The sequence below is a fragment of the Pleurodeles waltl genome, chromosome 5 (assembly GCF_031143425.1).
Source record: "Pleurodeles waltl isolate 20211129_DDA chromosome 5, aPleWal1.hap1.20221129, whole genome shotgun sequence".
Lineage (NCBI taxonomy): Eukaryota > Metazoa > Chordata > Amphibia > Caudata > Salamandridae > Pleurodeles > Pleurodeles waltl.
The window spans coordinates 745,925,722-745,947,713 of record NC_090444.1 but is presented as its reverse complement, the minus strand read 5'-3'; the positions used below and the strand labels follow the sequence as shown (position 1 = coordinate 745,947,713).

General features: G+C 44.8%; 1 protein-coding gene across 1 annotated transcript in view; it reads left to right on the top strand.

Annotated features, from left to right (window-relative positions):
* ACOXL (acyl-CoA oxidase like) overlaps window positions 1-21,992 on the top strand; it is a 981,865-nt gene that overhangs the window by 369,288 nt on the left and 590,585 nt on the right. Inside the window, exons 9-10 of the mRNA XM_069234707.1 lie at window positions 3,586-3,718; window positions 19,186-19,220. Coding sequence (XP_069090808.1) covers window positions 3,586-3,718; window positions 19,186-19,220 — 168 coding nt within the window. The remainder of the gene's footprint in view (window positions 1-3,585; window positions 3,719-19,185; window positions 19,221-21,992) is intronic.

Sequence of the window (21,992 nt, the reverse complement as noted above, 5' to 3'; positions counted from 1 at the left end):
GTAAGGACTAACATAGACAGTTGTGTGATCCATTCCTGAAACGGGCAATAGGCTTACCCACGCAGGTGAGGTACCATTTTTATCGGGAGACATGGGGGGAATGCTGGGTGGAAGAAAGTTTGTGGCTCCCCTCAGATTCCAGAACTTTCCATTGCCGAAATGTGCAGTAAACTTGTTTTTTTTTAGCCAAATTTCGAAGTTTGCAAAGGATTACGGGTGACAGAACCTGGTGAGAGGCCCACAAGTCACCCCATTTTGGATTCTCCTAGGAGTCTACTTTTCATAAATGTATAGATTTGGTAGGTTTCCAAAGATGCCGGCTAAGCTAGAGGCCAAAATACACAGCTAGGCACTTTGCAAAACAAGCGTCCATTTTCATTAGAAAAGTGTTGTGTCTACGTTGTGTTGTGTGGCGTTTCCTGTCGCAGGCACTAGGCCTACCTACACAAGTGTGGTACCATTTGTATCGGGACACTTGGTGGAATGCTGGGTGGAAGAAAGTGTGTGGCTCCCCTCAGATTCCAGAACTTTCTATCGCCGAAATGTGCAGTAAATGTCTTTTTTTTAGCCAAATTCTGAGGTTTGCAAAGGATTGTGGGTGACAGAACTTGGTGAGAGCCCCACAAGTCACAGCATTCTGGATTCCCCTAGGTGTCTACTTTCCATAAATGTATAGGTTTGGTAGGTTTCCCTAGGTGTCGGCTAAGCTAGAGGCCAAAATCCACAGCTAGGCACTTTGCAAAAAACACATTTATTTTCATTAGAAAAATGTGATGTGTCCATGTTGTGTTTTAGGGCATTTCCTGTCACGGGCACTAGGCCTATCCACACAAGTGAGGTACCATTGTTATCCGGAGACTTGGGGGAATGTAGAATAGAAAAGCAAGTGTTCTTGCCAATTATCTTTCTCTACATTTTTGCCTTCCAAATGTAAGGCAGTGTGTAAGAAAGAAGTCATTTTGAGAAATGCCCTGTAATTCACATGCTAGTATGAGGACCCCCTAAGAAAAGAGATGTGCAAATAACCACTATTTCTAAACTCCTTATCTTGTGCCCATTTCCGAATTACAATGGTTTCCTTGATACCTATTTTTTATTCTTTATATGTTACCAAATGAATTGCTGTATACCCGGTATACAATGAAAACCCACTGCAAGGTGCAGCTTATTTACTGGCTTTGGGTAGCTTGGGTTCTTGATAAACCTACATGAACCTACAAGACCTATATATCCCCGCTGCCAGGAGGGTCCAGCAAACATAAGTATATTGCTTTTAAAAATTTATCATAGTTGGAAAAAGTTACAGAAGAAAACCTAGTCAGAGAGGGCTGTTCAACTCAATTTCAATGTTGTTTATTTCAACTGTTACTTTCTGTGGGAAAATCTTGAAGATCTACACAAATTACCCCTTGCTGAATTCAGAATATTGTCTACTTTTGGGGGGAGGGAGGTCCAGCAGCTAAGGGGTTAAAGTTTCTGCAAGAACAGGCGCCAGGATAGGTTTTGTGACTGGAATGGGATACTGACTCCCATGTGACTTCCCTCTTCTACCTTTTCAGGCTGAATTCTTAAAAAGATCAAGAATGACTGAGCCAACATCATTCTAGTGACTTCACATTGGGCCAGTAGAGTGTTGTACCCGGTGCATCTGGACATGAGCACCAGTCCTCCGATTAGGCTGCCACTTTGGAAAGATCTGTAGTCTCACCAATCGGGCAGGGTCTGCCATCTAAATCTATTCAACGTATACCTCCATTATTTTTAAACAAATTTTATTGAGGTATAATAAAACAGTACATCCAATGCCAATGCATATTACAGAGTACACTGCTTCTTATAGCATGCGTCCTTCTCTTGAAGTAGGTCGTAAATTCCAGTCATGAAAGCAATCCTCATGGAAAGTATATATGTATTCTCCATATCAATTTAAATCACACATGTACAAATGCAATCAGTAGTCATCTCATTGCAATGGGGTATGGTGTGTGAGCAAAAAGGAGCCAACAAGAGTAAGCAAATACAAAGGAAGGCATTAACTAAAGAAACAGTACATTATCCATCTACGGCAGGACACCCAACCCTCTCTACCCGCCCCCTCCCTCCCAAGAGCCTTTCCCGTGTGGCAATTGTTGGACCAAGAGCTAGGTAGTTTGTGAATGGTATACCAGAATAGGAGCAGGACTTTAATGTACAATGTAACTAAGGTACACAAAGTCCATTTATGCCAGGCAGTGGAAAAAGTTTGAGGCTTGGTGTGGTAGCAGCAGGGATGACCCTTTACAGTCCAAGCTGTTGGATGTTCTTTTCTTTCGTTTGTCTTTTGCCCATCAGTACCTTTTAGTGGGCACTATCAAAGGTTATGTGTAGGCCACTTCAGCCTTTATTGTATTTGCCATACCAACTGTCCTTTTTTAAAGCACCTGTTGTGATAAGATTTATAAAAGGTTAGACACATGTTTCCTCTTAAGCAGTCTGTGATGCCACAGTGGGACCTTCATTTGGTCTGGTTGTTTCTCATGTGGCTGCTGTACGATCAGTTGGTGCAGCCTATGTTTTCCAAGACAAACTGGTATTGGGAACTTCACAATATTCTCATCTAAAGTTGTGACTTTTTTTCATGTTGGGAAATATATCACCCTGCCTCGTTCTTTTACCCTCTTCACCCCTGGAAAGATGAGGAGAGGCTACATCAGCTTGCACCAAAAGGGCGTTGAGCTTTCAGGTCCATCATGCCAAATAACACCATTTCGCCAATTAGCTGTTTTTAGGGTTCTCTGGGGCAAAGAAAGGGAAGATTGTGTGCTTATAAGTAGCTCCGCTCTGTCACTTCCTGGGTGTTATGGCGTTAACACAGAGCCACACTGTGCCACCAAGTGGCGCACAGGAGCTTTGCTAGAATAACATTTTTCCAGATCCAGTCTGGTGCATGTAGAAGTATTCTAGGATGAGGAATCTGCAGTTAGATAAAATATCCATCAAAAAGAGGGTTACCAAAGGTAACTAACTTGTTGTTTCGGCTCTGTGTCTCAAGGCGCACAAAGGAAAAAGACAATAAACTGATGTCAGCATGCAAGAGCAGTATTAAATGGGGCTTCTGGGGCGAGATGGAATGAGCACAGAGCTGCAGTACTCTATCTGCTGGCACGCTGAAGCATTGTTGGAAAATTCTCCAGGTCCAGTCTGGCGCCTAAGGGATAATCTGTGAGAAATCTGTAGTTACACAAGAGTGTTACCAAAGGTAAGTAACTTGTAAGATGCTTACTACAGTATAAAGTAAAGCTAGACGGCGATAGATCAACAAAAATGTATGATCACAATTTACTTCATGGATAACTCCCGGGCTTCTCCACTGAGCTTGACCTGTAATGAAATACCACTGTGACTGTGGATTAACACTTGTATATTAAACTACCTACTGAGGAGTAAGCCATTATTATGAATGCATTTTAACTGAATTATGTAGACTTGTTAGCAGTGGGCAGGAAACAACACAGTACCCCCCACAAGCCTGCTAAAGTTCTGTGGTGAATTGCTTTTGTAACAAAACACCATATGCAATGTAAGCATGCTTTTTTTGTTCTTCAGATTTGGCTCAGTTTCTCCAGATGGGCAATACCACTCCTCAATCAAGAATAAAAGTGCCAGGTTCAATGCAATGTTGGCAGCTCTAACACCAACAAGATTAGCACTAACATTTCAAGCGCTAGGTGCTATGAAGGTATGTATGAGCTAACTAGATATTTTAGGGTTTGGGGGTAGAAGACTTATTGTCATTATTTTTTTTAAAGATTACATATATTATATTTTGTTTGTTTACCTATGTTGCCTGTGAAGTCTAATCAACTAATAATGTGGTATCTGTAGCCCTGCATCGGTAAAACATAATAGGCACTAGATAGAGTTATTAACCACTCTCAGGTTATAAAACTCCATTGCTATAGATGTTTTGGCTCGTGGTGAAGCAACGGTGCTTCCATCCTCTATGTTTACTCCCTAAATTCAGAGGTCTACAGCCAACGCATGTTTTTTTCCATCATAACTCGCAGTACTGGGGCTTTTTCAATGCTTTAATTGATAGTGATTTCTTTACAGAGCTTTACTTCTCCTTATAATTCATCTGACTTTGTCTAATGCTTTTAAGCATATCCATTAGTCATAAATTGAAGCATCAGCGGTCCTGATCGATGAAATTATGTTTTCTATTATCTTGAGGTTGTAGCAGTTTCCTCTCGTAAGGTCAGTTTGTCTCCTTGAGGCCTGGAACGATTGTGCCCAACCATTAATGCTCTAATTTATGATTTGAGGATACTCCAACCCCCAAATTTGTAATTATACAATGTGACACTAATTGTGCTGACATGCCCACTTCAATTCATATTTTGCATAAACGTTTGAGGAGGGAGGTCATGTCCATATGACAGAGAGGCAAAAAGGCCAAACCAAATCAAACTATCCATTCCCCTCTTGAAGGAAAGCATTAAAGTAGAAATTCTAAGTCTGAAGGCCCTATCTCTATTCATAGTCATATAGTTTGGGCTTTGCCCCAGCTGATCCCAGTACATAGAGCTTCAGGGTTTCCGACATGTACTATCTTCTCAACCCCATTTCTCGTCCCCATACTTATTTTTACATTTATAATTTTGCATAAGAACATAGACAACCAAACTTGGTGAGGTACAATCAGTAGATTACCTAAGATGATTATCGCCACGCAGCAGATATAAATAAATGCATCATGCTACACGTGGTCCAGAGATCTGGCCATTGTCCTAGGAGTGATAGCGTTGTGCTTCTAAATGAGTCTTAGATGTTGTTCCAATACTTACTGACATAAGCTGTTATACCTGTACCCAGGCCCATGTGACATATCCAGAGACAATCAGAATGCTCAACTCAAAACTCTCCCCTCTCTGACCTCCAAGAACCTCCCACCAAGTGGTGATAAAGAGGCATGGATCCCAGAAAACATCCTATTTTCTTTGCTCAAGTGCACGTTTGTCCTCAGAGCCTTTTTTCCTAAGGTAAGCCTTGGGAGGCGGGGCCTCTTAGGTATGGTTTTCCTGGCTCCTCCTGGTAAGTTGGGTGCTGTGCGGGGCACAATGTTTGGAGTTAGTTGTTGGTACTCCCTGACTTTCTCCCTGGGTTATCTCTGTCAGAGGCTTTTCATAAGTCTAGGGATCCTGGGAACTCTCGCTATTCCCCCCCTCTTCTTCCACTTCCTCTGTTTCATCCTTGGCAGTTTCGTCTCCCTCCTCTTCTTCTTCCTGGTCTTCTCTGGAGTATGATGAGGAGGGTGATCCTCCAGTTTCTGATGCTGCACCCAAGTCCAAATTCATCTAGAAGCAGGATCTTTTGGGCATCTTTAGGTACTTGGGTGACAATCTGAATATCCCTATGGAGGACAACTTACCTGTTACCAGTTCTGGCCTCTTTCGACAACTTCATTCTCTCCCTCCTACTAGCTTGGCTGTTAGCAAGGAGGTTTTGGATCTACTTCTGTGGAAATGGAAGGATCCTGAAAAGGTGGATCTTTCTAAATTTTTAACTCACCTCTATCATCTGTCAAAAGGTGATGTGGAGTTTACTCTGCACTCAGAATTGATCCCCTGTTTTCTTATTTGGCTGACCATCCTTTTATTTTGTCTGATGAGGTCACTAGTTCAGACTTTGTTGACCGCAAGGTGGAAGCCTCTCTGAAGAAGAGTTTTTTCTGGTTTGAATTTGGCTTTTGGTGCCACAATTTATGTAGTGTATCCCTCTTAGTCCCTTGTTATAGTCTTCCAGGCCCAGGATAGGGTTGAGTGTTTGGCGTTGTATACCAATATGGAAACGCAGGCTAAGTGTCTCTTGTGATATTTTGAAGGTTTCAGCTTCCTCCATGGCTTCTTCTGTTTCATCTTGTCGCCGTGTTTATTTAAGGAACTGGAAGGTGGACTTTACCCAGAAATCTGGGTTACTCCATATGCCTTTCACTGGCAGAAGACTTTTTGGTGATAATATGGAGGCTATGCTACTTAAGGCTTTCAAGAATCCAAAGCATGCACAGCTTTTTCGGTTACAGCCAAAGCTTAAGTTCTCCCGTAAGGCTCCACGTAAGAAGTGATCCCGTGGTCCTTACGTAAGGTTTCAGAACAGGACCAGGCAAACTCCCTACATTTCCACTTGGCAATTTTTAAAACCTAAACCTCGGCCTGCACCTAGGACCAGGAATCGTTCCTGACTATGCCACCCTCCCAGTGGGAGGATGCTTTTCATTTTTTCTTCCAACTTGTCAAACGTGGTGTTTTGATGGCATGTGTGGCTGTAGATACACATGCTCTGCATACTTCTGCCATCTATTGTTGGGTTTGGAGTGTTGCATGTTGTTTTTCTTCGAAGAAGCATCTTCGAATCATGGGATTGAATGATTCCTCCTTCTCGATGATAGTGCACATGGGCATCGGCTCCTTTGTTAAATTGTTTTCTCTCTGCTGTCGGGTTCGGATGTGTGTCTCTTTGCTCCGTTTTCCCCTTGCTGTGGTTTCAAAAGCCTTCTTTCAGTCTTTTGCTCCATGTACGCTATTTTTTTCAATTGAGTTTTCTTACATTCTCACTCTTCTCTCACTCTGTCAGTCTGAGAACCAACTGCATGCCCTCTGGGGCTCCTCGCCTGTTCGGGCCTACCTCAGCACGTGGCACTGACCACTATGCTGCGCTGATGGAACAGATGCCGTTTCAATTCTTTCCTCTGTGCCACGCAAAATTCCTACACACTGACCAACATCAGGTGTGTAGTCTATGCCTCTCCCCCGACCATCAAGAAGACACCTGCTGATCCTTCAGATCAAAAAAGACCCTTCGGGACTGAACAGCTCGTCAACTAGAGATGGCCCATAATAGTCCAAAAGACACTCTGGACATCTTCGGAGAGGAACACGGCCAGGAGGAGGCCATCTCCATCCAGGACTCCAACTCTGATATCCAGTTAGATATTGAAAGCCACGAGTTGACATCAGCGCAACCTTTGAATACCATGGCCTCTCCTGCCCCCTCTAGGACTTCCAGAAAGCCCCTTACCGAGGTTGTTGGATCGCCACTGTCTCCAAGTCATGGTCTGTTCCGTAAAACATGTTCAGATGCCCTGCCCTCTGGCTCGGCACAGAAAATTGCTAAGTCCAAGACATCATCTTCAGCATCGACCTCAACATCTTCGGTCTGAGATGTTGTCTCTACTTCCATCCAGCCTTCGGCACTGACCACTTCAGCACCGAGCCGAACAAGCTCCACCTCTGCTTTGGCTCGGATTAAAGGACACGGACCGAAAACCTTGGTTTTGAAATCCAGGGATTCAACATCTTCAGAGCCGAAATACTCTAGTCAGTCTTCGGCCACACCATCTTCTGTTAAATCTATTTTGGAGACCATGGATGCTCATCAGCGCCGTCTCCACATCGAGGAGGGTACAGGGCGCATTATTGCTTCCCTCCTGTCACCTTCAAGAGAAAATTATCCTTTCAAGATGCTCTGGATACTTCACCACCTCCAAAGAAGACTAAGGACAAGGCTACCACTACTATTCACAAGCCTTTTCCTTCTCCTCCTCCTTAAACACCTTTGTCACCACCACCACCACCTGCTTCTCATCACCTGCCTCTCCTACTGCAGGAGATTTAAAACCACAGGGTTCTCCTTTATTCACTGGGGGAGATTTGGGTGACACATTGTGTAGGAAAGTACCATCTTGCCTGGCATGTTACCCCCATTTTTCACTGTATATATGTTGTTTTAGTTGTATGTGTCACTGGGACCCTGGTAACCCAGGGCCCCAGTGCTCATAAGTGTGCCTGAATGTGTTACTTGTGTAGTGACTAACTGTCTCACTGAGGCTCTGCTAATCAGAACCTCAGTGGTTATGCTCTCTCATTTCTTTCCAAATTGTCACTAACAGGCTAGTGACCATTTTTACCAATTTACATTGGCTTACTGGAACACCCTTATAATTCCCTAGTATATGGTACTGAGGTACCCAGGGTATTGGGGTTCCAGGAGATCCCTATGGGCTGCAGCATTTCTTTTGCCACCCATAGGGAGCTCTGACAATTCTTACACAGGCCTGCCACTGCAGCCTGAGTGAAATAACGTCCACGTTATTTCACAGCCATTTTACACTGCACTTAAGTAACTTATAAGTCACCTATATGTCTAACCTTTACCTGGTAAAGGTTAGGTGCAAAGTTACTTAGTGTGAGGGCACCCTGGCACTAGCCAAGGTGCCCCCACATTGTTCAGAGCCAATTCCCTGAACTTTGTGAGTGCGGGGACACCATTACACGCGTGCACTACATATAGGTCACTACCTATATGTAGCTTCACAATGGTAACTCCGAATATGGCCATGTAACATGTCTATGATCATGGAATTGCCCCCTCTATGCCATCCTGGCATAGTTGGCACAATCCCATGATCCCAGTGGTCTGTAGCACAGACCCTGGTACTGCCAAACTGCCCTTCCTGGGGTTTCACTGCAGCTGCTGCTGCTGCCAACCCCTCAGACAGGCATCTGCCCTCCTGGGGTCCAGCCAGGCCTGGCCCAGGATGGCAGAACAAAGAACTTCCTCTGAGAGAGGGTGTGACACCCTCCCTTTGGAAAATGGTGTGAAGGCAGGGGAGGAGTAGCCTCCCCCAGCCTCTGGAAATGCTTTGTTGGGCACAGAGGTGCCCAATTCTGCATAAGCCAGTCTACACCGGTTCAGGGGACCCCTTAGCCCTGCTCTGGCGTGAAACTGGACAAAGGAAAGGGGAGTGACCACTCCCCTGACCTGCACCTCCCCTGGGAGGTGTCCAGAGCTCCTCCAGTGTGCTCCAGACCTCTGCCATCTTGGAAACAGAGGTGCTGCTGGCACACTGGACTGCTCTGAGTGGCCAGTGCCACCAGGTGACGTCAGAGACTCCTGCTGATAGGCTCCTTCAGGTGTTAGTAGCCTATCCTCTCTCCTAGGTAGCCAAACCCTCTTTTCTGGCTATTTAGGGTCTCTGTCTCTGGGGAAACTTTAGATAACGAATGCAAGAGCTCATCCGAGTTCCTCTGCATCTCTCTCTTCACCTTCTGCCAAGGAATCGACTGCTGACCGCGCTGGAAGCCTGCAAACCTGCAACATAGTAGCAAAGACGACTACTGCAACTCTGTAACGCTGATCCTGCCGCCTTCTCGACTGTTTTCCTGCTTGTGCATGCTGTGGGGGTAGTCTGCCTCCTCTCTGCACCAGAAGCTCTGAAAAAATCTCCCATGGGTCGACGGAATCTTCCCCCTGCAACCGCAGGCACCAAAAAGCTGCATTACCGGTCCCTTGGGTCTCCTCTCAGCACGACGAGCGAGGTCCCTCGAATCCAGCGACTCTGTCCAAGTGACCCCCACAGTCCAGTGACTCTTCAGTCCAAGTTTGGTGGAGGTAAGTCCTTGCCTCACCTCGCTGGGCTGCATTGCTGGGAACCGCGACTTTTGCAGCTACTCCGGCCCCTGTGCACTTCCGGCGGAAATCCTTTGTGCACAGCCAAGCCTGGGTCCACGGCACTCTAACCTGCATTGCACGACTTTCTAAGTTGGTCTCCGGCGACGTGGGACTCCTTTGTGCGACTTCGGGTGAGCACCGTTTCACGCATCCTCGTAGTGCCTGTTTCTGGCACTTCTCCGGGAGCTACCTGCTGCTGAGAGGGCTCCTTGTCTTGCTCCACGTCCCCTCTCTCTCCTGGTCCAATTTGCGACCTCCTGGTCCCTCCAGGGCCACAGCAGCGTCCAAAAACGCTAACCGCACGATTTGCAGCTAGCAAGGCTTGTTGGCGTTCTTTCGGCTGGAAAACACTTCTGCACGACTCTCCACGGCGAGAGGGATCCGTCCACCAAAGGGGAAGTCTCTAGCCCTTTTCGTTCCTGCAGAAACCTCAGCTTCTTCTGTCCAGTAGAAGCTTCTTTGCACCCGCAGCTGGCATTTCCTGGGCATTTGCCCATCTCCGACTTGCTTGTGACTTTTGGACTTGGTCCCCTTGTTCCACAGGTACCCTAGATTGGAAATCCACAGTTGTTGCATTGTTGGTTTGTGTCTTTCCTGCATTATTCCTCTAACACAACTTCTTTGTCCTTAGGGGAACTTTAGTGCACTTTGCACTCACTTTTCAGGGTCTTGGGGAGGGTTATTTTTCTAACTCTCACTATTTTCTAATAGTCCCAGCGACCCTCTACAAGGTCACATAGGTTTGGGGTCCATTCGTGGTTCGCATTCCACTTTTGGAGTATATGGTTTGTGTTGCCCCTATCCCTATGTTTCCCCATTGCATCCTATTGTAACTATACATTGTTTGCACTGTTTTCTAAGACTATACTGCATATTTTTGCTATTGTGTATATATATCTTGTGTATATTTCCTATCCTCTCACTGAGGGTACACTCTAAGATACTTTGGCATATTGTCATAAAAATAAAGTACCTTTATTTTTAGTATAACTGTGTATTGTGTTTTCTTATGATATTGTGCATATGACACTAGGTGGTACTGTGGTAGCTTCACACGTCTCCTAGTTCAGCCTAAGCTGCTCTGCTAAGCTACCATTATCTATCAGCCTAAGCTGCTAGACACCCTATACACTAATAAGGGATAACTGGGCCTGGTGCAAGGTGCAAGTACCCCTTGGTACTCACTACAAGCCAGTCCAGCCTCCTACACATAGCAGGACCCAGATCCATAGGACACATATGACCCTGATCCTATGATTTTGAGTAGCTGCATTTCACACTATTGAGCTGCATAGGGACCCCACTGAGCAAAACATTCTTTTGATACCCTAATGTCCACACATAGGGATATCAAGTTCCTCCTCATGCTCCATGGCATGCTTAGTCATGCAGATGAAACTTTAAGGTATCCATCCGCTCTAGGGTTATCAGCCCTAGAGTAGACAAAAAATACAAAACCCTCCCTCTGATCCAATTTACATAAAATCACAGATCCCGCCAGATTCTATTATGGCTACCACTACACGCAAACGGGCCAAAAGTCAAACCACAGGAGACATTTCTCCCCAAGACAAGGAGTGCAAAAAGATTGACACCGCAGGTAAGAGTGGCTGTGCAAGCAGCCAGTCATTGGCGCATTGCCAACTCACAAGCTTTACTTGCAAGGTATAATCAGGCTCTCTCGGATGAGATGGAGGAGCTCCTCCAGTATCTCCCAGATGAGCACCAAAAAAGTGGACAACAGATTGTCACAGAGGGACAGACAATCAGTAACGAAACAATCAGATGTGCCCTAGACGCACACAGCTGCACGCGGTATCAACACCCAGATGTGCCCTAGACGCACACAGCTGCACGTGGTATCAACACCAGCATACTAGTAAGCCAGATGCCTGACTTCAATGCTCAGGTTTTAAACCAGAGGTACAACAAGGAGTACTTGTATGCCCTTCGACAAGGAGCATCTTTTCGGCCCTCAAGTGGACTCCACCCTTAAGAAGCTGAAAAAAGACATGGACACTGCAAAAGCCGTGGGTGCTTTACAGTCCTTGTCTCAAAGAGGTAGTTTTTGTCCTCCCACATTCAGAGGTGGTTACAAACCGACAAGTACAGGGCTTTCACCTCTCAGGCCAGACAGCCTTCCAGTTCATACTCACGAGGTTTCCACAGAGGAGTCTAGAGGGGTAATAACACCCGAGGTAAAGGCAAGAGCGCCACCACCTGTACCTCTACAACATCTAAACAGTGACTTTCTATGTCTTCCCACCCCCTACTCCACACCTGTTGGGGGAAGACTTCATAATTTATATATACAGTGGCTCAACATTACTACAGACCAATGGGTCTTTTCCATTGTACTTCCTCATTCCCAAAAAAAAAGTCTCTCTCGGTCCCATTCTGGACCTAAGGCCCTTAAACCACTACATTCTATCAGAACACTTTCACATAGTTACTCTTCATCACGTTATCCACCTCTTACAACAGGGCGACTTTATGATGGCCCTAGAACTAAAGGACACCTACTTCCATATCCCCATCCCCGCAAATATCTCAGATTCGTCATTGCAGGCAAGCTCTGCCAATTTGAGGTTCTTCCTTTCAGAGTCACCACAGCTCCCAGGGTTTTCACAAAGTGAAGCACATCCCTGAAGACAAAACGTACACATATTCCTCTACCTGGACGACTGGCTTCTCAAAGCCAGCATGTTAACACAATGTCAGCGTCACACTCAGATAACAGTGGACCTGCTGCACAAGTTAGGGTTCACACTCACTTTTCTCAAATCCCACCTTCAGCCTCTTCAGATACAGCCCAATCTAGGAGTTATTCTCAATGTAGAATTGGGGATAGTATACCCCAATCTGGCTCGTGTTCAAACTATCAGTCTCTCCTCCCTCAGTTTTGAGAGAATTCATCATTCACTGTCAGGACTGTGATGCGCCTGTTAGGGATGATGGCCTCCTGCATTGCCATCTCTCCTCACGTCAGGCTTCACACCCATCCCCTACAGCAGTGTCTGTTTCATCAGTGGGCTCATTCACAGGGTCCCTGAGAAGATCTAGTAGTAGACGGCAATAAACACCACTTTCTGGAATAGTGGAACACCAGCAACCTGTTGAGCGGCCTTTTCTAGACGCTGTGCCTCAGACCATTCTGACAGCAGACGTGTCACACACAGGCTTGGTACTCACCCTCAAGAACTCTCAGTACAGGGCCATTGGGACCCCCATCATCAATCCCTACACATCCACTTCCTCAAGCTTCAGGCAGTATTTCTACCCTGAAAGCATTTCTTCATCACTTTGCTCACAAGGTAGTCTTCGTCTGGACAGACAACATGCCAGCAAGGTACTACCTTCAGAAACAGGGAGGGGCATTGTCATTCCAACTATCACAACTTTCTCAGACAATTTGGAAATGGGCTTTCCTTTAGCAGTACTAAGAACACTTTTCCAGTCAACAGCAACTTCGTCAAGCTAGCCACAGCTTTCATGGAGGGACTGATTTACAGTATATGCATCGCATGGGTACCTACAACCACACATGCCATCTAACAGAAAATGTTATTTACCCAATAAGCATCTGTTTTGACATATAGTGCTGTAGATTCACATGTGCCCTCCCTCCTCCCCGGACGCCTGTGGCCATTTCAATATATACCCTTCTGCGGTGATCCGCTGTACACAGGCTTCGGAAAGAAATAGTTACCTCCCCAGTAAGCATCTGTTTGTGGCATGTAGTGCTGTAGATTCACATGCTCTGCATGGTTCAGAGTGTTGCAAGTTTTTTTTCTTTGAAGAAGCATTTTCGAATGACAAGATTGAGTGACTCCTTCTTCTCGGTGTTAGTGCGCATGGGTATTGACTCCTTTGTTAGATTGTTTTCCGGCAGGTGAGAAAAGGAGTGTAGAGGAAGCATAGAAAAAGAGATGGCCATGCAAAGATATATATATATATATATATATATATCTGTTTTGGCATGTAGTGCTGTAGATTCACATGCGCCCTCCCTCCTCCCCAGACGCCTGTGGCCGTTTTAATATATATATTCTTATTAATTGGGAGATGTCACATCTGAACCCCACTCAGGATCTGCAGTTCATCGGGGCTCATTTCCAGACGGAGGTGGGTGTGGTTAGTCTCCCCTCAGACAGAGCGCAGATGTTGCAGGATCTGTTGCTTGCTTTGGACCGGAGTCCTGGGGCGATTGCAATGGATTGGCTATGCCTTCAGGGTCATGTGATATTTATGCTGTGCTTTGTGTGTTAGTGACCTGTTGGTTTCTGGGTTCAGCCTCTTATGTTGTCTATTTTTTCTTTTAGACAGCCTGTGTGTTTGTCGTTCCATGGGCTCGGCTTCACCTGGTTCCATTGTTCCGTCACTTCCTCTTGCATTGGAGACCAGATTCTTATCCTCTGGAACACCTGGTGCCTGTTTCTGCCCACATTTGTCAGTTGGTGCAATGGTGGCTGGATCCAGTGAATTTGACCTGACATTTCCTTTGGCCCTTCCACTTCCCCGAGTTGTCACCACAGAGGCAAGCGAGATGGGATGGGGTGCAATATTACACATTCTCGTCATCCAGGGGTGGTGGTCTTCTCAGGAGAGCTGTCTCTCTTTGAATTGGATGGAGGTGAAGTCGATTTCTCTGGCACTACTGACTGCACTGTTTTACCTCAGGGTCTCAGTCTCTGTCTGGCCTCACTGGCTTTTCAGGTGTTGAGTTGGGCAGAGACTCATCTGCTGTCTCTCTCTGCCTCGTACATTTGGGGGAAGGACAATATACAGACGGACAGACTAAGCAGGGTCTTGCCTTCTTTCCACGAATTCTGTCTTGCTCCTTGTATTTTCACCCGGCTGTGCAAACGGTTCCGCACCAGGTGGGCCTGATTGCCTCCGCGAAGAATTCTCTGCTGCCCATGTTTCTGTCCAGGTTCCCGGAGCCGGGTTGCTGGGGAGTAGATGTTCTGTTTTACCCTTGGCCCTCCCTGCTCCTTTATGCCTTTCCTCTTATTCCCAAACTTTTGGCCAGGCTGTGGAAGGAGCCAGTGATCCTCATTCTAGTTGCTGCCTTTTGACTTCAGGTGGGTTGGTTTCCCCTGTCGAGGTTGATGGCAGAGGCAGCAGAAAGGGTCCTCCCATGTGACCCTTGACACGTCTATGCTCCCCTTTTTCCCCCAACCACATGCAAGCGGATGTGTCTGACGGTATGGCTCTTGAGAGGGGGGGTTGAAGTTGCAAAGTCTGTCATCTCCTTATGGGGTCTCAATCCAGCACTCTGGGAAGTTGTCCACTAGGAGGTCTTACGGTCATCATTGGGCCTCCCTTTATTAAATGGTGCTAGGACAGGTCTCTAAATCCTACTACTTGTCTGTCTTCCTGGGTCCTTCAGTTTTTGCAAGACGGATTTTAGAAAAGGTTGCCAGTCTGTACCCTGAGAGTCCAATGGGTCGCCATTAGGGCGTTTCACTCTCCTTATGGTGTGCCAGAACTTTATTCCTTAGGTTCTCGCCTCCTTAAAGTTTTTTCTTTGCTTAAGCCAACAGTGCATTTATTGCTCCTGCTTGTGACCTGCCAACTGTACTTATGGCCTTGCAATCTCCTCTGCTTGAGCTCCTAGACAATGTGAGTCTGAAGTTTCTTTCCTTGAAGATGTTTTTTCTAGTGGCCATTACATCAGGCTGTAGGCTGGGCAAGTTAGGGCCCTTATCTGTTTGGCCTCTCTATTTTCGTGGACAGGCTTGTTCTTTGGTTGGGGCCCGGGTTCCTCCCTAAGGTTTTCTCCTCCTTTCACCAGCAACAAGAGCTACTGTGTCCTGTACTCCTGTGGAGGAGGCTTTACACACCTTGGATGTGTTGAGCACTGTGAAGATGTATTTGTCTAGAACTGTTGAATCGTCAGTGCGAAAATTTGGAAACTTTGCAGTTTTTCATCAGGGTCAGAAAGCTTCTACACCGACTTTGAGTTGTTGGATCAAATCCCTGATTTCTTTTGCCTATGACTTACAGAATGCATGCCCACTGGGTGGTGTCCAGAGGAGGAAGACTAGGGGCATAGCAGCTTCCTAGCGGAGGCTCAGTGTCTTTCGATTTTGGACCTTTGTAAGGCTGCCACATGGGCTTCTCCCTCTACCGTTGCTTATTATTACAAGTTGGATGTGGTGATTCCTTGGCCTTTGGTTCACGTGTACTGGCTGCTGTGTCTCAGTGAACAATCTGGTCTCCTGTGTTGATGACTTCTTGGTTTGCAACTAATTTGTTTTGAGCGGTGACCAAGGGGCTGATGCATTATTTCGCTTCCCTGTGAATTCAGGTTGTTATGTTTCAGCCTTGGTATATCCTCATGATAGTAAGTATTGGGACAAGAAAAGGGGTGGAGGAGGTAATGATTCTATTACCTACTGGTAATCTTCATTACTCCAAATACCCTTTTTCTCATACCAATACTTACATCCCACCCTCCCCGTTTCTTCTCGGATCACAACCTGTCTCCCCATTTTTTCAGCTAGAGGGCGTACAGGATGTTTTTGGGGCTTCCTGCCTCTTTATCACCAGCTTGGTGGGAGGTGCTTGGAGGTCAGGGAGAGGGGAGTTTGCACTGAGCATTCTGATTGACTCTGGCTAGGTCACATGGGCCTGGGTTAGAGGTGGAACACCCCATGTTAGTAAGTATTGGTGCGAGAAAAATGGTATTTGGAGTAATAAGGATTATCGGTAAGTAATTGAAACAAAACTCTACATGTAAAGCTCCACGTCATGCTCTGTTTGTACCACTTGCTTTCCCTCTTGAAACTGGGTTTTTGTTTATTCTAAATTTGCAAGTTTGCATTCATTTTGCCAGCCATGTTTGTCTTCTGCAGGACTGACTATCCACACTCATAATTCAAGCCGTCCATTACACATGCATCAACAGCTACTCAGATTGGAACAATTACATATTTATGGATCTACAAACCACCAAAAACCAAAGACGGACCATTCTGATCTGTACATTGTATACTACCAAATGCATCTAACACTTCTTATCACCCATATTTTGGGTTTCATCAGATATCAAACACTCCTCCTTCATCAGTATCACCTAACACTATTGCTTCAGCCACTACCACAGACTGGTCCTCCTCAGAGAACATATTTACAATCTACTCCGTTTTTGCCATGGTGCAAAATGAGAAACAGACTGGAGCAAATGTTTGTTTTATTGCCAAAGACAGAGGCAGCAAAAAAGGTACAAATGCCTTGTGTGTTTTTAGCACTGGGACAAGTTGATGGGTTATGCCTCTCTCCATAAAACACGCTCAAACGGCTCCTGTGGCATCCCCGCAGACTTTAATTAAATACTAGTCATATAATAAGCTCCTCACTTGGCCTCCCTTGGCAGGCCTAGCTGCTCTATTTTAAAGCGTGGTTATTACCTTCCTAGTTACCTGTCTCCTATATATTTTAATGTATTTGTGTTTTTGTGAACCCTGGGGCTGCACCTCTAGTAGGTTCAAGGTCATATGTACTTTTAGGGGTTGTTTTACCTTAGCATTTATGAGTATGGTTAGTAGTACCACAGCAGTAGTCTAAGAGCTCTTAGATCGGCCTTTAAACTGCCACCGCCCTTTTGGTGAAATTCCAAGAAGGCACAGTCATTTCTGTTTGTACAAAATGAATTGGAATAGTCCCATTTTAGAGGCTTTGGGGCTAATCCACAAAGGCATGGAAGTGCACATAAAAGACTACAACAGGAGCACTTCTTTACCTAGTTTAAAATGGCTCTGTGACTAGGCCCCAATATGTGCAAGTGTTCTGATGCTAAATATTTACTGATATTTTTGATATGCAAACACAAACTGATACTTTTGCAGTTGAAAGTGCTCCCACACACAGGCAGATATTTACTTTTCAAAGCTGCGATTAGTCATTTTTGTTTTGTATGTAAATTCTGGTAATACGCCGAATGTACTATTCTCCAGTGACATTCATGTTGTGGAATGTAACTGAGGAAACATTGTCTTTTTTTAATTGAAAGTAAAATGCACACTTTCCTACAGTGTGGACAATCACGGAAGATGTCCTAGGCGTCACCACGGCTAAAAAAGGCTGTGTACATCCAGCTTTTATGGACCTGTCCTGTGCCTTTGACACAGTCGACAGAGTGAAATTGTGGACTGTCACGCTAAATATGGGGGTGGACAAATATATAATTGTCCTACTTCGTAGGCTCCATGCTTGCACCACGGCACGAGTCGTTTCTCCAGGAGGGGGATTTAATGGATAGATTTACCTCTTTGAAAGGGGTAAGACAAGGATGTATGTTGGCCCCTTTTCTTTTCCTCCTTTATATAAATGGGATGGAAATGTTTTAATTTGAAATGGGGAAGGACTTGCCACTTATTAACAATTCCCCTATCCCTGTTCTCCTTTACGCAGATGAAGCTGTACTCATTTCAAGAACAGCAAATGGTCTTCAAATTTTATTAAATGCTTTTAATACGTTTATGAGAAACCTCGATCTCAAAACTAACAGAACAAAGTCATTCGTCATGAAGAGTGGCACAAAATTAGCTAACAGCAAAAAAATTGCCCTAGAAGGTGTAGAAATACTTAAGGTTTTACATTTTACTTATTTGGAGATCCCCATTGGCGTAGATTTTAACTACTAAGTGTTCGTGTAATGTAATTACAAAGAGCCGTTGATGCTCTTTTTAGATACTCTAAAAAGCTGGGGCACAAACCAGTCAAAGAGATGTTGACTATCTTTAAAAGTAAATGCTCTTCTATTGCAACATTTGGAGCAGGAGTTTGGGGCCATGTGGACTGTCTAAATCCTCAGGTAGTTGAGAACAAGTTTCCAAGAAGATTATTAGCAGTCCCACAATCTACTTCCGTAACGTTTTGCCTTAAAGAAGTAGGCTTGAGAGCCATATCTGATTATATAAAACTCCAACCAATATTGCTTTGGTTACAAATTTGGACAAATCCTGAAGCCCATCTGTCCAGATTAGTGATCCAGGACTGTATTTTATTCTCACGATCGATGGACATACCTTGGCTCAGATATGTACATTCTACTTTATCTTGTCTTGGGACGGGAATATTTTCTTGCCCCGAACTCTTTAGCGGGTCGGGACATTAATAGACTCAAGAAGATATATTGGCATTCAATACAAGATCCAAGATCAAATATGGCAATAGCTAGGGTTCAGGAGAGGTTGTTGCCACAGCAACTACACCCTATGTTATATCTGGACATCATTACCTCCGAACGACATAGATTTTTACTTACTAGGCTGCGCTTGAACACCATACATTGCCTAGTGGCATTTCCCACCTGTGGTACTTGGTTTAAGAAACTTTCTCTATGGCCCTGTGATGGCAAAACACCCCAAAGCACATTGCACTTTGTTCTTTTTTGTACTTTTTATATGGCACCTTGAAGAAGGTTTTTACGTCCAATGTTTTTATCCAAGGATTTTAGATCCAGCTATCTTGCTTTTCCCCATATTTATGTAACTTGGGAAATGAAAAAATAATACATGCTCTGTTAGATTATATATATGCTGCCTTTGGTATCTGAAACTCTTATTAACATTGTTATTTATTGTACATTTCAGAATTTTTGTATGTATATATTTGATGTCTTTTATGGTTTATTTACTGAACCGAATTAAGTATTTTGATGATGATAATGTTTCTTTTTACTTGCAGTTGGGGTTGACGATATCCATTAGATATAGCCACAGGTAAGCATTTTTAACTAGTTCCAGTTTCTAAATAAAGTTATTTGTTGTGGTCACCATACTTCTATTTCTGGTACTGTTGTGGTTATAAATTAGAGCAACATGTGTGAATCTGCAACTTAGTGTTTCTTGCTTAATTGTATCCACTAGAGGTCACTGTGGGATCATGGAGAGACACAAGCGGTTCACTTTCCCTTCTATTAGAACTAATGATGTGCTTGTGTTTTTATAACTCTTATTGGAACTCTTTCCGATTTTAGATGCACTGACTCAATTTCGGTGTTTTTTTATATACTGTTATTTTATGTCGGCTGAATATTTTATTTTATATGCAAACGCCGTTTTAATAACTATTGCCCAGTTCAAGCCCTGCGTTAATTTGTGACCCTTCTATGTTTAACAGCCAGTTATTGCGTACAGAATTGTGTGCTAACGTATTATAGTCCTTTTAAACATGGCATTGATGACCAAATACGCATGTGTGCATTATTTTAAAGGAGAAACAGTGTGCACCTGAATTGAGCTTGTACTGAATTCGAATTCATGTCCAATGCGGTGGGTGATTGGGATTTGTGACTATCAGTGTCATTGTGGAGCCTGTTTTGTAAAGGTGCGCAGCATGGAGTGTAATGGTGATTGTGCATTAACGCACCGTAACTCCGGCCGCGCGCCAGTCTGCTATAAACCGAAAGGTACCACAGATATCGCTGCATACTCACACCCTGCAAGGAACACGCAGTACGGTGTTTTGTAATCGATCTGTAGAGCGGGTTGTTGAGCACCAAGCCGCCCAGTCATGATTCTGCCTCCTGCCTCTTTCCTCCACCGTCCTCCACTGCTGTCTCTGTCTCGCATTCAGACCGGTGCTGTTTTCCTATTTTTCTCTTCCTCCTCCCTTTTGATCCTTCTCTTTCTTGCTCTGGGGAAAAACCGTTGATAAAAACTAAATCCCGGTTCCCAAATATGAGCGCTGGTTCCCATCTGCAGCCTCCCGCGCTCTAGCGCTATCAAGGGCGGTTTCGGGGCCGCCCTTGGCCCCCAAAAGCAGCCCCCACCCCCCTTACATTGGAGACCGCAGAAACTGACTGATTCACCCACCGTCCCTTAAAGCATGCCTCGCTTTTCCATAATTGGCCGTCAGATGTAGAATGGTCAGGCAGCATTTATTCTCTGATGTCTGATAACCGTGAGGGCTTTCTTTAAGAAGACAAGCCGGCTTCTTGTTCTCCAATGTATAATTAAAATAGCCAAATTGAAATTGAATAAGACAGATTGCGCTCGGAAGAGCGGTTTGAAAATGGAGGGCCCATAGTGGACGTACCCCATCCAGAGCAATAACCCTCATGTCAGTCGTCGTAGGTGTTTGGGGTTCTCCGTCTCCACGTGTACATTTGCATGCGCTTGCTGAAAGCACAGAGGTGGCTTGTTGGTGTCTCCGGAATCACCCGTTGAGGTGAGGCTCCTTCTGGGCCCGCAGCCCCCGCAGAGAGGATAGACTTCCTGCAGCGTGGGCGTGGTTTTAAGAATGTCGAAGTGCCGCGGAGTTGCTTCTTTTTTTAATCCGTTTTTTTTTTTTACTGCAGCTTTAAGATGTGACAAGTCGTTCGCCTCGTGGCTCCTGTTTTGCCGCAGTTTATACCGCGTGAGCAGAGAACCTCTTGTTTATTCACCAAAACTATTAGATAGGAGGTCGGTGCTAGTGAAAGTTCAGATCAAGGGCTCCATTTTTTTGTTGTGGTAAAGAAAACAAAGATTGTAATAATTGAGTACCCTCAGTATTTGCGAATGCCTTCTAATGCTCTAATGCTGCTTATTATCAATCGTGAAAACAAATATCACATGGTTTCTAGTCTGACTATGCCCAGAAGAGTCACCAAAATATTAGGCACAGTAACCGGTCTCTCAGTTGCAGTTGCACTGTTTGGTGGCTGCAGTTCGGGTTGTCCGTGTACAACGAGGGGAAGCGGTTGCCGCGGTTGGCTTTCTGTGCGCTACACCAGGGCGGTGCTCTTATTCTGCATAGGGTAACGTTTTCATACTTCCACTCTAATCCCAACTCCGGAAGATGTCAAACGAACCCTGCATTTTAGACAGCCAGTGTAATTCACGAGAGGCCTCCACTTTTTAATATTGCCGGAAAAATGTTTTTTTTTTTAATCATAGATATGATTAATACGTTGATTTCACTCTGTGCTTATTTTGTGCCGGCGGTTGCAGGTGTTGGGCACTGGCACTCATTTTAAGGGGGTGGGTCTTATTTTTCATCCTCTGTCTTTGGCCCAGTGCAAGAGCAATACAGACAGCACAGTGATAATGAAAAAGGAACAGAAAGACTGGAAAACAGAGACAAAGCAGAGTTGAAAAAGGACCTGCAAGAGAGTGATTCTGACAAAGTCTAGAGTGGTCGAAGAATGAGGCAGAAAGTCGAATTAAGACTAGACAGCCTCGGTATTTGCAACACCAGCTATGCGATTTGTAAAATCTATAATCCTCCATTGATGCCTTTTTAATGCTTGGCTCAGTAGTATACTTATGTAAAGACTTCCAAAACTATGTTTTTTTTTCTGCCTGCATAATGGTTGCTATAGGGACACATCCTGCAGCCTATCTAGAGGCTAACATCAGGTTTATTGTGCTGTTTTCAGTATCATGCACCAATACCATCTTACAATGCACACTTAACCTTTAAAAAAAACTTGGTTACATTGCTCTGAGATACAGTATATATCATGGGTTCTATGTGATTTCATTAAAAGGAAAACCAATTCTGATGAA